This window comes from Leishmania major, chromosome 4 (assembly GCF_000002725.2).
Source record: "Leishmania major strain Friedlin complete genome, chromosome 4".
Classification (NCBI taxonomy): domain Eukaryota; phylum Euglenozoa; class Kinetoplastea; order Trypanosomatida; family Trypanosomatidae; genus Leishmania; species Leishmania major.
Window position 1 is genome coordinate 15,250 of NC_007245.2, and position 13,514 is coordinate 28,763.

Here is a 13,514-nt window from a genome sequence, read left to right on the forward strand (position 1 = left end):
GTTATTTTTCTTTACCGATACGTCTTCATCCTCAGCTCTTAGACCTTCCGAATACACACCGTCGCTCTCCCCCTTCTCTCTGGCACTGCGTTCTCCTTCCGCATCGCTTCATATTGAGCCTATTCAGTGAAAAGGAAGCGACCAAACTGCGCGCGCTCCTTTCTTCGCGCCTTTCTGCCGTGCGCACCTGACGCCAGCCTGCGACAAACGTTGATGAGAAAGCTTACAGCGTCGCACGACACCCGCACTCTTGCAAAGGTGCAGATATTGCGGAGCCGTCAAGGGGTGCGCGGTCCGTATTGCTGTCGCGTGCGGTGGACTTGTTGTCTAGGCCTCCCGCGACAAAACCCTATCGACTCAGTGTGTGACCTCCTCTGCATCAGCTCTGCGGCCCTCATGCTACCCAACGGTGCTTTGCTATTTCACTCTTATCCTCTTTTTCCTGTGAATGATGCCGCCACCATTGCCTGCCTTACTGCGGTTCCATGCTATCTATTCTGCCTATTTACCGTCTCGGTAGAGACGCCATTGCGCGCCAGTTTGCTAGTATTCCTCGCCGGCTATATCATATACACATTCACAAAGCTGGAAGAGCCCCACATCAGGAGGTGTGTGTTGTGCATAGCTAAGGTTTTACCGTTATGGGCCCCCGAGCTGCAGGCTTTCTCATCGGCGGCTTTGTGACGGCGATGGCATCTGCCGTCCTCTTGCAGTACGACGTCCTCCGCAAACAGGAGCTGACCACTAGGAAGACGGAGGAGGTAGTCGTGCAAGCAGACATGATCGTGCATCGGTTTCATGTAATAGAGGCGGGGTTGCGTACCCTATCGGAGGGCGGTGAGGCCCGCCCCAGCGCTACGTGAACCGTGAAGGGGACGGAGCGCTGTTATCGAAAGGTGGCGTGTGCCCGTTTTTTGTTTCTCGCGCGAAGCGATCAACAGGTCGCAGTAACCGCCATCAAACGCGGCAAGGAAGCACCGATCTGTTGTCTTCACAGTTTTGCGCTGTTCTCTCCTTCGCATCCGCTACCATATCACCCTCTGGCACCAGCAGTGAACTTGCCTTTCCACGCGTGTCCTCGTGCGCTGCCGACAGTCATGCGAGCGCGCCAGCAAGATGCATCCAAAAACATTCGTGCGTGTGTTCCCACCGCTCCTTCATCAAATAAATCTCATCTCTCTGCTGACCACGTCTCTCTCTTCCTGCCTGGCTGTCTGCTATCATGCAACGGTGGTTTCGTTCACCCTTGTCTTCCGTCATGCAGTTGTCTCGAGGCACTGCTTGCTAGGTATCTGACAACCGTCCGCTTCCGAAAAAAAAGGTCAACCAACACCCACACCACGACTACTGCTTTCACAGAAGTTTCTATCGCACAGAATGCAACAGCGGATGGGCGCCATGCCAATGGCCGTGCTCTACCCGCAGTCGTACCTGCCGCACAGTGCAGTTCCCTGTCCCGCTCCAGGCTACGGGAACATGTTTAGCGGCTACGGCGCTGCGCCAGTGATGATGATGGTCGCTGGAAATGCACCGTACCCAGTCAACGCGCACTTTGGTCACTCAGCCACACCAATGTACTTTGCTATGGATCCGGCCAACAGTGCGGCGCCAATGGCAGTCGTGGCTGATGCCGCCTCGGTTTGTGCCACACCGAAAGCGAAGCTCGCGCACTCTGGCAGCGGGAACTCCCTCTCAACGCAGTCTTGCTGTTCCGGGGGTGAGACGCCGTCGCTTCTGAGCCGCAGCGCCGCCTCCAGCACCGTCAAGCAGCGCCCGCACCACGACGTCAACGTCTGGGGCTTCGCTCTCGTCGACCAACTCCACCCGTCATTGCAGCGAATTCCCGTACCGCTGTCGTGCTTGCACGAGCCGACAATGGGCATCAGTCTGTACGATAACAATGTGATGTCCAGCAGCACTCGCCCGTGCAAAAGCTCTGTGTGTCTCCTTCACGCGCAAGGCCTTGGCTGCGCAGAGGGCTCCCGGTGCCGTTGCTTTCACGTCTCCAGCGCGTACCTGATGCAGTGCCGCGCCACATCGGAGTCGCTGTGCTGCGCATTGCACAACTGCTACTACTCGCAGGAGATGCTCGGCGCCAACTGCGCTCCTCATGTATCGGGTCGTTGCTACGCACTGAGCCTCGACGATGCCTCCAAGTTCCCCCAGGACGGTGAGAAGCCCTACCTCATCAACCTCTCCTTGCTCAACCTCAGCCTCACAGTGGGGCTGGAGACGCTGCCCTGCGTGAATAGCGTGTACGTCGTCTCCTGGAAGAAGCATGTATGCCGCCTCAGCATGGATGGGCTTTGTAAGTGGACCAAGGACTGCGGCCACATTCACGTGTGTCGCCAGCTGACAAGGTTTCTGCAGGATGCTGAAACACTCTCCATCGTGAAGACGCTGCAGGAGAGGACTAGGCCGAAGAGCTCTGCGGAGCTCTACCGTGACATCATTCTCAGCGAGAACACGCTGCGCTACGTGCGTTCTGTGGCTGCTCTTTCCCTTGTCGCGGCGCTGCTCGAGGCGGGAGATGTGGAGGCACTCAAGACGCTGGCCAGGGCCAAGTGCGCCTTGTTGCCATCCCAGAGCGAGGCATTGCAGAAGCTTGGAATCGCGCTGAGCGGCAGCGACTCGACTCGCAGTGTCACCGTGAGTCCGAAGCTCCTCGCTCTGCTCACCCCTAAGGGCACCAATTAGGAGAAATTTACGCATTGCACCGCTCACACCACATCCGCCAACAGCAACTACACAAAGAGGCACATTGCTGTTCATATGCTGTGCGTGTTTGTGGGCGCACGCTCCCTCGTGGTAAAGAGAAAAGGCAGACGCGTCGCTGAAGACGAGCGGGAGAGAGGACGAGCTTGCGGCCTCTGGGGCGTCTCATCCTCTTGCGCTCCCTCCTCCTTTGTTTTCTACCAGTTGCAGGCAAAGAACTTTTTCGTACGACTTGTATTGTTGATCGCGTTTCCACCTCTATATGTGATGTGTGTATGTGTTTTCTGTCGTTGCTTCTCTCTTCTCAGTGCAATGCCTTCTACCTCCACTACACCCTTGACTCTTTGGCTTCCTCTCACCCCCACGCGCAAAGTTTGCCTGCTCTCGCACTCCTGTCTGGTTAGTGCACGTCCATAGGCGTGAGACAAAGTCAATGCATGACACGCTGTATCTCTGCCGGAAAAAATTGGCGATTTTACTATCGTTTCCGTTGATTTACTTTCCTGTCTATGGCATCTCTTTTTTGTGCCTTGGCCTGTTAGTGGATATGGCGCATGCGTGTGTGTTCGCGTGTGCCTGTCACACGTGCGTGTGTAGGCGCGCACATGTGACTGCCAGCCATACCAGTCGCAACACAGCAAAAAAAAAGAAGGATGGAGGACATCCACTTTGACAGGGAGCCAATGAAATCGAGAAGAAGGCGTTCTTTTTGTTTGTTTCTTCACGTAATACCTTGAAGCCGGCGTGGGGAAGCCTTGCTGGTAGGTCAGGGATGACAGTGGGATCAAAGTCGAGCCACTCCTTCTCTTTCCCTCCCTCGCGGTCTTTGGCAGCATGGAGAAAAAAAGGGAGCCAAGCGCTTGTGTTTTTGTCCTACTCCCCGTCACAGCTTCGTCTTTGCTCGACCCTCGATGGAACGTACAGCCCTCGTCCTACACATTTCTTTATTGTATCTTCCCTTTGATTTTCTATTTCTTTTCGTTCTCCGTGGACAAAGATGGCGCTATCGTTTTCCCGCTCTTTGCCGCCTTTTCTCCGTACTTGTTTGTTTGCGTTTCTCGGGCGGCAGTGCTGCCATCTTTCTCCTCGCTCAAGGACGCGGGCCCACTATGAACTCGATTCAAGTCAAAGGAGAGACCAGGCACAAGGGTAGAAGTGGTGCACACATGTGCGTAGCCCCTTCACCGCATCTCTCTTTTTTTGACACTGTTGTTTCCTTTGTTTCCTTCTTTTCTCCACAGGTTGCCGACGATTGTTCTGATTATTATTTGCAGTTTTTGTTTTCTCCCCTCGCTGCGCTGTTGTGCTCTTCATCAAGCCCCGCTTCCCTGAGAGGCTTGCTCTACCTCTCTTCTCTCCTTGTTTTGTTCTGCGTGTCTTTTCAACGATTTTCCTTTTGTTCTGTTGGCCTCTATATCTCTTTTATGTCTCTTGTTTATCTCGTGCTCTGCTGTTGTCACTCTTTTTTTCACAACATGTCCACTCTGCCATAGAGCGTGTGCTAAACTCCACCCACACTGCCACAGGCCCCATCGCGTGGTGCGAAGCCGCGCTAGACACGCATCACACCAATGCACCGGCTCGGTCAGCTGAGGGCACGGCCCCTGCCCTCAAACACTCCTCGCCCACCCACACCAGTAGGCAGTGCGAGGGCCGGGTGGGATACGCTCGAGTCACGTCGGCACTTCGCCTATCATACGGATGGTGCAAGCGTGTGCACTGTCGCAGGTCGCACCGACGCAGCGCCATCCACGACCTGACCGCCGACATCGGCAGCGGTACGTCGCTGTGACCTCCCGCACGTTGTAGGCACTTGACCCTGTCACCACCAGAGGTGGTTGTGTACTTGGAAGGGGCTACGGGGGCTGCTTGACTTGCCCGCAGAGTGGGTAACGAACACGCATACCGTGGCGAGGCGCTTATCGTCATCAGGGTCTGCTGTTGTCATAAGCCAAAGAAAAAGGGCTTGGCCCCCCCCCTCCTCCATCTCCCAAATAGACACAAAGGAACGGTGGTTGAGAAAAGTTGACTGCAGTCCACAAGTAACAAATTCACTGCTTTATGTTCAGTCCCTCTCCATCATCTACCTCTCTTCATGCCCCTCCCTCTCTTCGGCGCTCGGCAAACGATGGAAACCAGCAGTGAGGGAAAAGAAATAAGAAATAGCGAGCGTTTATCTCCTGCTAACGAATCACGGAGAGCATAACTCGGTAAGCATTTTTCGTATCTCTTGTTTTTGTGTTCTTGTTTTCTGTATCAACTCTACCACTCCATCCCCTCCCTGCTCCCTCCCTTTTGTTTTTTCTTCTTGACGTCACACGGTTGTCTCGCGTACTTGTTTTGTGTTGTTTTGTTTTGTTTTGCTTGCTTGTTTGTCTTCGTTCTCTGTGCTTGCTTCCTCTTCTTTTTGCTTTTCGCACAGATGGTGTACTCTCCTCCTATTTATCGGCGGTGGAAGAGTTGAGCAAGGCACCGGGCGACGGGAAAGGTTTGAGATGAGACAAGCACAACGTCGTACCTCACTCCTGCCGCATGCCAGTCCCATACCGTTGCTCTCCTCAGTCCCTCCCCATTTTGCTCTTTTTGTTATCGCTTGCTACTGTTGTTATAGATCTGTTCCGGAACGAAGCAGTGTCAGACAGAAACACCGGAGCAGTCGGTGCTCAAACAGCAACGTGAAAGAGATGCACACGAGCACGACTGAAGTGTTCTTTTTGTTTTTCTTACTGCTCGTCTCGTTTATACCGCGATTTAATTCATGTCTTTCTGGAATTTGAGGCAAGCGAGAGAAAGAGAAGACCGAGTGTAAACGTGTGGTCCTAGGTCTGAAGATGGAGAAACACGCAGGCGTTTTGCACCTCAGCATTGAAAAGATGCCAATGAAGGGGAGAGGACACCGAAAGGCGCCCCTCGTCTGCTATGAAGTCATGCGTGCTGCGAAGCCGCTGAAGTCAATGTGGTAAAGAGTACACCTCCTCTAACCCCTCCAAACCAAGGCTTCTTCACTCCCTCGTGGAAGGCGCCTGCTCGGCTCGGGTATTCTCTGTTCTTCTGTGTTGCTTCTTGCGTCCTGTGTCTTCTTATGTTGCGTTCTCCTCTCTTTCGTCAGTTGCTGATGCCACCCCACCCTTCTCCCCATTCCCTCACAGACTATCTCGCTTGCTCGCGTTCGGCAGCGACTGCGTCGCCCTTCTCTGTTTTCCCTGCCTTCATGACAAGCCACGCTCGAAGGCTTTGCTTCCCGCCAGAAGATGCGTCTTCTTGCTTCTCGTCATCTCTTTCGTTCTATTGCTCTCTCTATTTTTTTTTTTTTGCTTTACCCTCCACCCGTTTTTGTGCTAACCTTGTCTCGAATTCCGACCTTGTTTCCGAGGCCTCATGTGACATACTGGGATGTAAAGTCGTTACCTCGAAGACCAGTGCAGTGCACCGTAACCCGACCACTGCATGATGTCTCTAACATAGCTTAACGGCTGGACAAGAGGCATGCCGGAGAATACATATATATATATGTATATATGTATATATATATATATGTATGTATATATATATATATATATATGGAGCTGCTTTGTTACGCTTTCCATGCACTGCATTGTAACACCTGCCACACGCCAGAAGCCGCTAGCGTGAGGTGTGACGGCGGAAGAAAGTGCTTATATATATAGAAAAAGAAACGTAGCAGAGACCAAATGAGGTGATGGCGATAGAGCTGAATCTCCGTACAGCCCTCTTGTTTCCATGTCTATCTCGCGATGCGGTTACCATATGAGTTTGTGTGTCGGTGTGTGAGTAGCACTCTTTGAGGCCCGCAACACGCTTCACGGTGTGCATGGCACACTCGCGTCATGTGTGCGGTTGTGTGGGGCGGAAGACCCTGCATCGTTCCGTTGGCTCGCGCCTCTGTCGCTTTGCCGCTTCTTTCTTGACCAGACGGTGGTGAGTGCACGGAGATGCGCTGTGTTCGGGGCGACAGGCAGAACGTGCGTGTCACGCAGCGCAACGTCTCTTATGTTCCCCCTTAATCTTTGGCCTCCTCTCCTCATCGCTCGCTCTATTCGCTTTGCTCCGTTTCCGACGCCCTACCCCATATGTGGGCGACGCTTCTGGCCCTTCGGCCTTCTTTTGACTGCCGTCGCTGGTATCGATCCCGCCACTCCTCCCCGACGCACACACGCGCGCAAGGACATACTCGCTGGCAGCCATGGCACAGTGGATTCCGAAAACTGCGTGGAAGGTGTCAAACCTCAACAAGCGGTATGGCGCGCCGTACGTAGCGAAAGGGTACGCATCACTAGACCCGAGATGTAGTCTGGATGCCTACTCGTCGTTTCAGCAGACAGTGACATCAGCGGATATGAAGAAAGCACTGCTCTCTATCGACAGTACCTCCTCTGGTGCCCTCGTGATTGACGTGCGCAGCGAGCCAGAGAGGCGGCTGCGGCCACTTCTGTCCCCTGCGATAGTAGCGCTACATCCTCACGATATCTTGTCGGGTGCGGCGTGTCCCATTCTGCCATCGAACAAGGAAAGGGCAGAGATGTTTGTAGTGGCCTCGGAGGCCCAGCGTGCTGTGAACGCTTGCACTGCACTGAGGCGGTGGGGTTTCTCGCGCGTGACCGCGGTCAGCGTCGACGCTGTGTCGGAGGCGATCGCAGCGGTGCAGAAGCCGGCGGACGCAGCCACGAGCAGCTCCACAAAAAGCTGAACAACATTGTGCGCGTGTGGGTTCGCTCAGAGAAGAAGTTGCTCTGTGCTGCAGCTGTGGTGGCTGTCGTCCGTCGGTGACGAACGGGGTGTGTCGATGGGTACTTCTCAATGAAGCATGGCACCCCGATGTAGCCGCAAAACGGCTCTTTTGTATGAATCACAGTGCGATTACAGGGAACAAGCAAACGAACGCACAACAGACGTGCACCGAAGCTAAGTGTGGTGTACGCGGTGTCGCCTGGTGTGGAGTATGACACTCGAAGCTGTCAAGGGAGGCGAACGACATTCGAAAGTGCATATGTTATGATGCGATATTGCCTTGTGCGTGTGTGTGTGTGTGTGTGTGTGTGTTTTGCGCTCTACACAGGGCAACAACTCTTGGAGCCTGCCTGTTTTCCCCAGAATTTGCGAGATATGTTGCCTCCTCTCTAGCTCAGCTATGATCGGTCTCATCTCACCTCATCGAGTCTGCCCCCTATTCTCTGCTCCTGCCTCTCTCTCTCACACACGCTCTCACGCTTGTCGAGTCTCTCTTTCCGATTGGGCGCGTTGATATCGTCCTGAAGCATCCTATCAATCACCCCCCTCCCCCTTCCCTCCCTCCCTCTCCTATCTCCTCCAGACAGCAGCACCGCACCTGTTTCGCTACCTCATTCGCTAACCGTTTCTTTCTAGTCTCGCGTAGACGACAAAAAAAAAAAAAGAAACGTCTGCACTACAGCAAATAGTGATCGAACGACAGCAACCTAGACAAGCATCGCACTGGCCAACTGCGTTATCTCGTTTTTGTTTTCCCTTTCCTCCCTTTTCGGCTCGTTTCTGGATCTCTCCAGCACTTTTAGCTCGCTTCGCTACTGTACCTTTGCTGTGTTTTAGTTATATTTATATTGATATTTATATATACATATATATATATATATATATCACAAGACGCCTCGCGAGCGTTCATCACGTTCTTTTTCTCTGTTCCTTGCGTCTTTACAAGCTTCTCGACCTCGTAGCTGCTTGGGTGGCAGTGGATAAGGGCAGCGCCTGAAGTACTACACGCAGGACTGCACAATCCATCCTTTCATTTCGCGTTTTATTTCCATTTCGCGCGCATTTCCATTATATTCCCTCATCATCTCCCAGAAGAGAAAACTTAACGTCACCTATACATACACACACACACACACACACACACACAAGGACACTATGCGCTCTACAGAACTGATTGTAGAGCGGGGGCCCTCGCGCAACGAGGCGCATTCAATGGTCAACGAGTCGCCGTCGAACCAACCGCAAGAGCAGTTCTCCCTGGAGCCGAAATGGAAAACGGCGGCGGCACCATCCTGTGAGTCGTCGTCCGAAGAGGCGGCCTACCCGAAGGGGAACGAAGAGGAAGAGCACAACGAAGCGAGGCCTCGTGCTCTGTGCCGACTGACCGATGTGTCTACCGATCATTATGCCAAGAATCCCGATTCAGAGGAGGAGGATGCACAAGACGAGGCTGAAGGAGACGGGTCGCACGTCGGGGCGATCCCTGCCGAAGCTGCCACAACAGCGCGTCCTCACGACCTCCACAAGGCCAAGAAGAAGCGTTCGAATCACGCAAAGGAGACGAAGGCGGCAGAGACGTTGGAAAAGCCGGCAGCGCCGCGTAAGAAGAAGCCCATGTACAAGGTTAACATTGGCAACGTGGAGCGTCACCCTCCCGTCCCGGAGGGTGTGAACACGCCGCGCAGCGTGATGCTCTGTAAGGAGTGCGGCGTGAACCCTAGCGAGCTGGCCCGGTACGACAGGAAGCACTTCCAAGGCGCCGGCGTGTCGGACGAGGTGGCGGAGCTGCGCTACCAAAGTTACGAGAAGCGCCGCTGTGCCCGTATGGCGCAGCTGAAACCGGCCTACAAGGAAAGCATCAAATATGACTTGGAGGATCCCGTGTCCGTCCCCGCGGCCAAGCGCAAGGCGCAAGCAGCAGAAGAGGCTCCTGCGCGACCCGCCGCAGCGGCGCAGGCGGCCGCCCCGCCGCCGAAGCTGTTGGATGAAGAAGCGCAGATGCAGCGCCAGTTCGAGGCTCAGCATCAGCGTCTGCTCGAACAAGAGCGCCGAAAGACGGTGACGTCGGGATACGATAGTGATGGCCGTCGCCGCAGCCCCCCACGCGCAGGCCATTTCTACGGCGCGTCGGTGCGCTCTGTCGGGTCGGCAAAGTCGCCCGGGCGCTACTCGAGGAACACATCCGTCGGCGCCAGACCCACCGTCGACCAGCCGTATAGTGCCGCGAAAATCTATAGCGCGAGCATTGTGGAGAGTCGCCCGCTGACGCAGAGCGAGGTGATCATGATCGATGAGATCAACGAGCGCGAGGCTCACCGCATTGACACGCAGGAGCGCGCCTTCGTCATCCAGGAAAACAAGCAGCTGATGCACGTCGAGCGTGAGCTGATTCGTGAACGTCTCGCATGTGTGCGCGTGCAGAAGAATGCGGAGGACCGAGAGAAGATGCAGCAAAAAATGCACAAGCGCAACGAGGCGCGCCAGAACGTGGTGGCGAAGCGCCGCAAGAAACTGGAGGCAGAGCGTCAGGCACGTATCCAGGACAGCGTCGCCGAGAAGGCGGCTCGTTGCCACACAACGAACCCGTACGCCTCGCTTATGCTGCGTCAGATGAGCGGCTTCTCCACGTGCCACACCTCTAGCAGCTTCCCGTCCCAGGGGGCGGACGTGAGCGCTTCACGGGAGCAGTCTTCAGAGGCGGAGTAGTAAGCGACCGTGAGACTGCTGCAAGTGTTCATGTAACTCTGTTTATGGTGTGTGTCGATTTTACGACGAAAGCCACGCCATCAAAGCACAGTTTGCTTCTGTTGCTTCACACACCGAAGTCGGGGTGCATGAAAGTACAGGCTCACGTTGGGGCTGCAGAGGTGTATTGCGTGGCGGTGTGTGTGTGTGTGTGTGTGTGTGTGTGTGTGTGTGTGTAGCAGAGCGTGCATGCATGTGCGCACCGTGAGACCGTATTCTCAAGCCAGCGTTCATTCTGTTTCCCGTGCCCATATAGAGCACAACCATCACTTTTATTGTTGATGATGTTGTCTGTACGGTACTGGTCATTTCTCAAATGCATCTTTGTTCGTTTGTTTGTTTTGCTTGGTCACCTTTCTCTTTTTTCTCCTGTGCGCATGATCTCTGCCTCCGTTGTCGTCATGCGCAGGGGAGAGTCCCACCGCCCAAGTCCCTCCTGTATCTTCCCTTTCCGCTTTGTTTTTTCACGGTTCCCTCCGCAGCGAAACAGAAAAGGCTCCTGCGGTTCTCCTGTCACCTTTATGACCTCCTCCTCCTCCCCTCCACACACACACACACTTACACACACACACACACATCTTTGGTTTATACCTATATGTATATTCCATTTTTTTTTCCTTTTATGCTTTTTATGATCTGAGGCTCTGTGTGTGTGTGTGTTTCTGTGTACTCTTTCTCGTTTATTCGCTTATACCTTCAAGTGTTCTGTTCATCCCTAGCTGTGCGGGGGACTGTCAAGCAAGACGGCGGAGACGGATAGAGAGAGTCGTAAGAGAAGACGGAGGCGCCGATGCCTGGGCGCCCCCGGGAGTGCTGTGTTTCACGACACGGAGTCGCCTGCGTCTCTGTTCTTCGCCAACTAACCTCCTTTCCAACACTCCAATCGCACCTTGGTTTGGCTTGAGCGCCCTGTTCTGTTCTCCGTTGTCGCCTGGTACAGCTTCATAGACGGAGGGGGGCATGGTGCGGTCTATGTTTGTCCGTTGCCGAATTGCAGGGATACGTTTGAACGTGTGGCCTCGTGCAGCCTGTGTGGCAATGGGTAGAAAAGGGAGCGTACGTTGGACGCGATCTCGAGCACAGGTGTGTGTGTGTGTGTACATGGGTGCACCCCTGGCCTTTCTTGTCTTATGCATCGCTCAGAGAAAGTAACGACGTATTTTACATGACAGTGGAGCACACACACACACACACACACACGCGCGCGCACATGCGTCACACAGCACCCCCTGCTCTCGGCGCACCCCCTACCTCTCCTGGACCAACAGCAACTTCGACGTGTGTGCGAGTAGAACACGTCTGCGGAAGGCAATCGTGTAAAAGGAGAAGCCGTTCCCGCAGCGAATGCACCTCTGGTACGGCATGAGGCACGGTAACGTCGCAGTGGCTTGCAGTAGAAGCTTGTGTGCGTGTAGCAGACGCTGCTAGAACCGTGGAGTGGGAGGCTTGGGTGGTGCGACGGAGCTACCAACAGTTTTTGTCCTTTTTTTCCCCATGTCCTCTGTACTGTATTTTTCCCTTCTTGTTTTTTGTGGCGAATGCCTGCGGCGATACACACACACACACACACGATCAGACATGCTATTTAACGAAGAGCGCATGTGCTGTTCACACAGCGATGTTCGAAGTCGTAAGTACAGACACATGAACACACGCAACAAGTCGCGAAGTGGAGAGCAAGGAAGGTGCTTGTTGTGTGCTCTCCCTGACGCCTGCGATGAAAGGCGTCGATGCGTGGAGTCTGAGGCATGAAAAAAAAAACAATCTGTATCTCATGCGCTGTGATCCGTCATGGGCATGCGACGCCCCCTCCCTCCCTCTTCTTCGTCCTGTAGATGCGTGTGAAGGGTGTGTGGGAGGAGGGGTGGAGCGCTTGCGTAACATCTTTTATACTGTTACCACGTTCTTTTTTTTTCATGCCTCGTTTTTTTGTTGACGTGTGCCGACGTGTCTTTACCCGCGCACCGACACCCACATTCAGCTGCCCTGTCCATCATCGCTGCCTCGCCCCCTCCACCGCTGCTTGATCACGTCACAGTGGCCTGATTACCGTCGACAAGGTAGAGTTTCCTTTCGCAAGCTCCTGCACCCTTTTTTTTCTTCATCGCTCAAAGAGAACAAGCACAACGTCGCTTGTGTGTCTCTACCTCACTCCCTGGTACGTGAAAGGCAAGTCTGAGGGAGACGGTGTTGGTTCGCCATGCAGCCTGCTCAAAGTCCTCCAGTAGCCCCGCCGTCGGTACCGGCCGCGGCGCCAAAGAAGACCCCAATTGATATATCTGCGCTGAAGCTCAAGATGTCGCCCAGCGTTCGAGCAACCCTGGCTGCTGCTGGTGTGCTTGGTCAGTGCCCTCGGCCGATTGAGGCAGCTGACGAGGATGCGCTGCTTAAGCTGAAGCCGATGAAGGCAATGGCGCCCCCCGTCAAGAAAGCTGTGGCGCCGGTTGCAACGACGGCTCCGCCACCGAAGGTGCGCCGCGTCGAAAGCAGTTCCAGCTCGTCGTCCGGCAGCTCGTCCTCGTCCTCCGATGACGACTCCAGCAGGGACGACAGCTCCGACTCGGATTCTTCGTCCTACTCCTCCGACGATCGCTCCTCCTCGTCAGCTGAGTCAGTGGTGTCAGGGGAGGCAACGCTCTTCCACATTGCCCAGTCTCAAGGCCTGGTGAACAAGGAGATCCTGACCCAGGAAGAGGAGGAAGTCCCCACGCTGGTGCCTCCGCGTCCTCCGGTGGTACGATCCTTCCCCAATGACATCGGCAAGGCTCTCGAGCGCTACCGGGAACGACTCAACCGCGAGGAGAACATCATCCGCATCAAGGATGATAACAAGGCTGTGTCGCTCGGCACCAGTAAAATCAACTACATCGACCCCCGCATCATCTGTTCCTGGGCAAAGGCGCAAGACGTGCCGATCAACAAGATCTTCTCCGCAACCATCCAGAAGAAGTTTCCGTGGGCCATGAACGCCGAGAACTTCGATTTTTGAGCGAGGTCGGCGCGGCTAGATCTCCGTAGAGCGATGATCTCGACGGCAGCGCTCTACGTGTACCTTTAATTCACATGCCGCCTCCCCCGCCCTCGTTTGTACGCTGCGGCTTCTCATTTGCCCCCCCCCCACACACACACACGCACACACACGCCTACTGTCTCCGCGTTGTCGTGCGCCCTTCTCACTCCGCGCTGGCTGCAGAAGTGCGGCAAACACGATTGATCGAGCGTATGCGGGGCTTGGGAAGGGAGCGGGGGGTGTTGTCACCGTTTGTGGAGCAGCGTCTAAGCAGCAAGCGGTGAGCTAAGAAGGA

General features: G+C 54.7%; 5 protein-coding genes across 5 annotated transcripts, besides 1 other annotated feature; all 5 read left to right on the forward strand.

Annotated features, from left to right (window-relative positions):
- Nucleotides 1-641: 641 nt before the first annotated feature.
- Nucleotides 642-863, forward strand: LMJF_04_0035 (hypothetical protein; the record flags this gene model as incomplete). The annotated part of the gene is made up of 1 exon (XM_003723200.1): nt 642-863. The coding sequence occupies one exon, from the start codon at nt 642-644 to the stop codon at nt 861-863; it is 222 nt and encodes a 73-aa protein (XP_003723248.1).
- A 514-nt stretch (nt 864-1,377) lies between these two features.
- On the forward strand, nt 1,378-2,697 carry LMJF_04_0040 (hypothetical protein; the record flags this gene model as incomplete). Its single annotated transcript, XM_883422.1, has 1 exon — nt 1,378-2,697. The coding sequence occupies one exon, from the start codon at nt 1,378-1,380 to the stop codon at nt 2,695-2,697; it is 1,320 nt and encodes a 439-aa protein (XP_888515.1).
- A 1,449-nt stretch (nt 2,698-4,146) lies between these two features.
- Nucleotides 4,147-4,652: a repeat region (Lmjchr4:repeat_unit:19395-19901).
- A 2,267-nt stretch (nt 4,653-6,919) lies between these two features.
- Nucleotides 6,920-7,423, forward strand: LMJF_04_0045 (conserved hypothetical protein; the record flags this gene model as incomplete). The annotated part of the gene is made up of 1 exon (XM_003723201.1): nt 6,920-7,423. One exon carries the CDS (start codon nt 6,920-6,922, stop codon nt 7,421-7,423), a length of 504 nt encoding a protein of 167 aa, XP_003723249.1.
- Nucleotides 7,424-8,619: 1,196 nt separating this feature from the next.
- Nucleotides 8,620-10,170, forward strand: LMJF_04_0050 (conserved hypothetical protein; the record flags this gene model as incomplete). The annotated part of the gene is made up of 1 exon (XM_883423.2): nt 8,620-10,170. One exon carries the CDS (start codon nt 8,620-8,622, stop codon nt 10,168-10,170), a length of 1,551 nt encoding a protein of 516 aa, XP_888516.1.
- Nucleotides 10,171-12,409: 2,239 nt separating this feature from the next.
- On the forward strand, nt 12,410-13,198 carry LMJF_04_0060 (DNA topoisomerase type IB small subunit; the record flags this gene model as incomplete). Its single annotated transcript, XM_883424.2, has 1 exon — nt 12,410-13,198. One exon carries the CDS (start codon nt 12,410-12,412, stop codon nt 13,196-13,198), a length of 789 nt encoding a protein of 262 aa, XP_888517.1.
- Between the last annotated feature and the right edge of the window lie 316 nt (nt 13,199-13,514).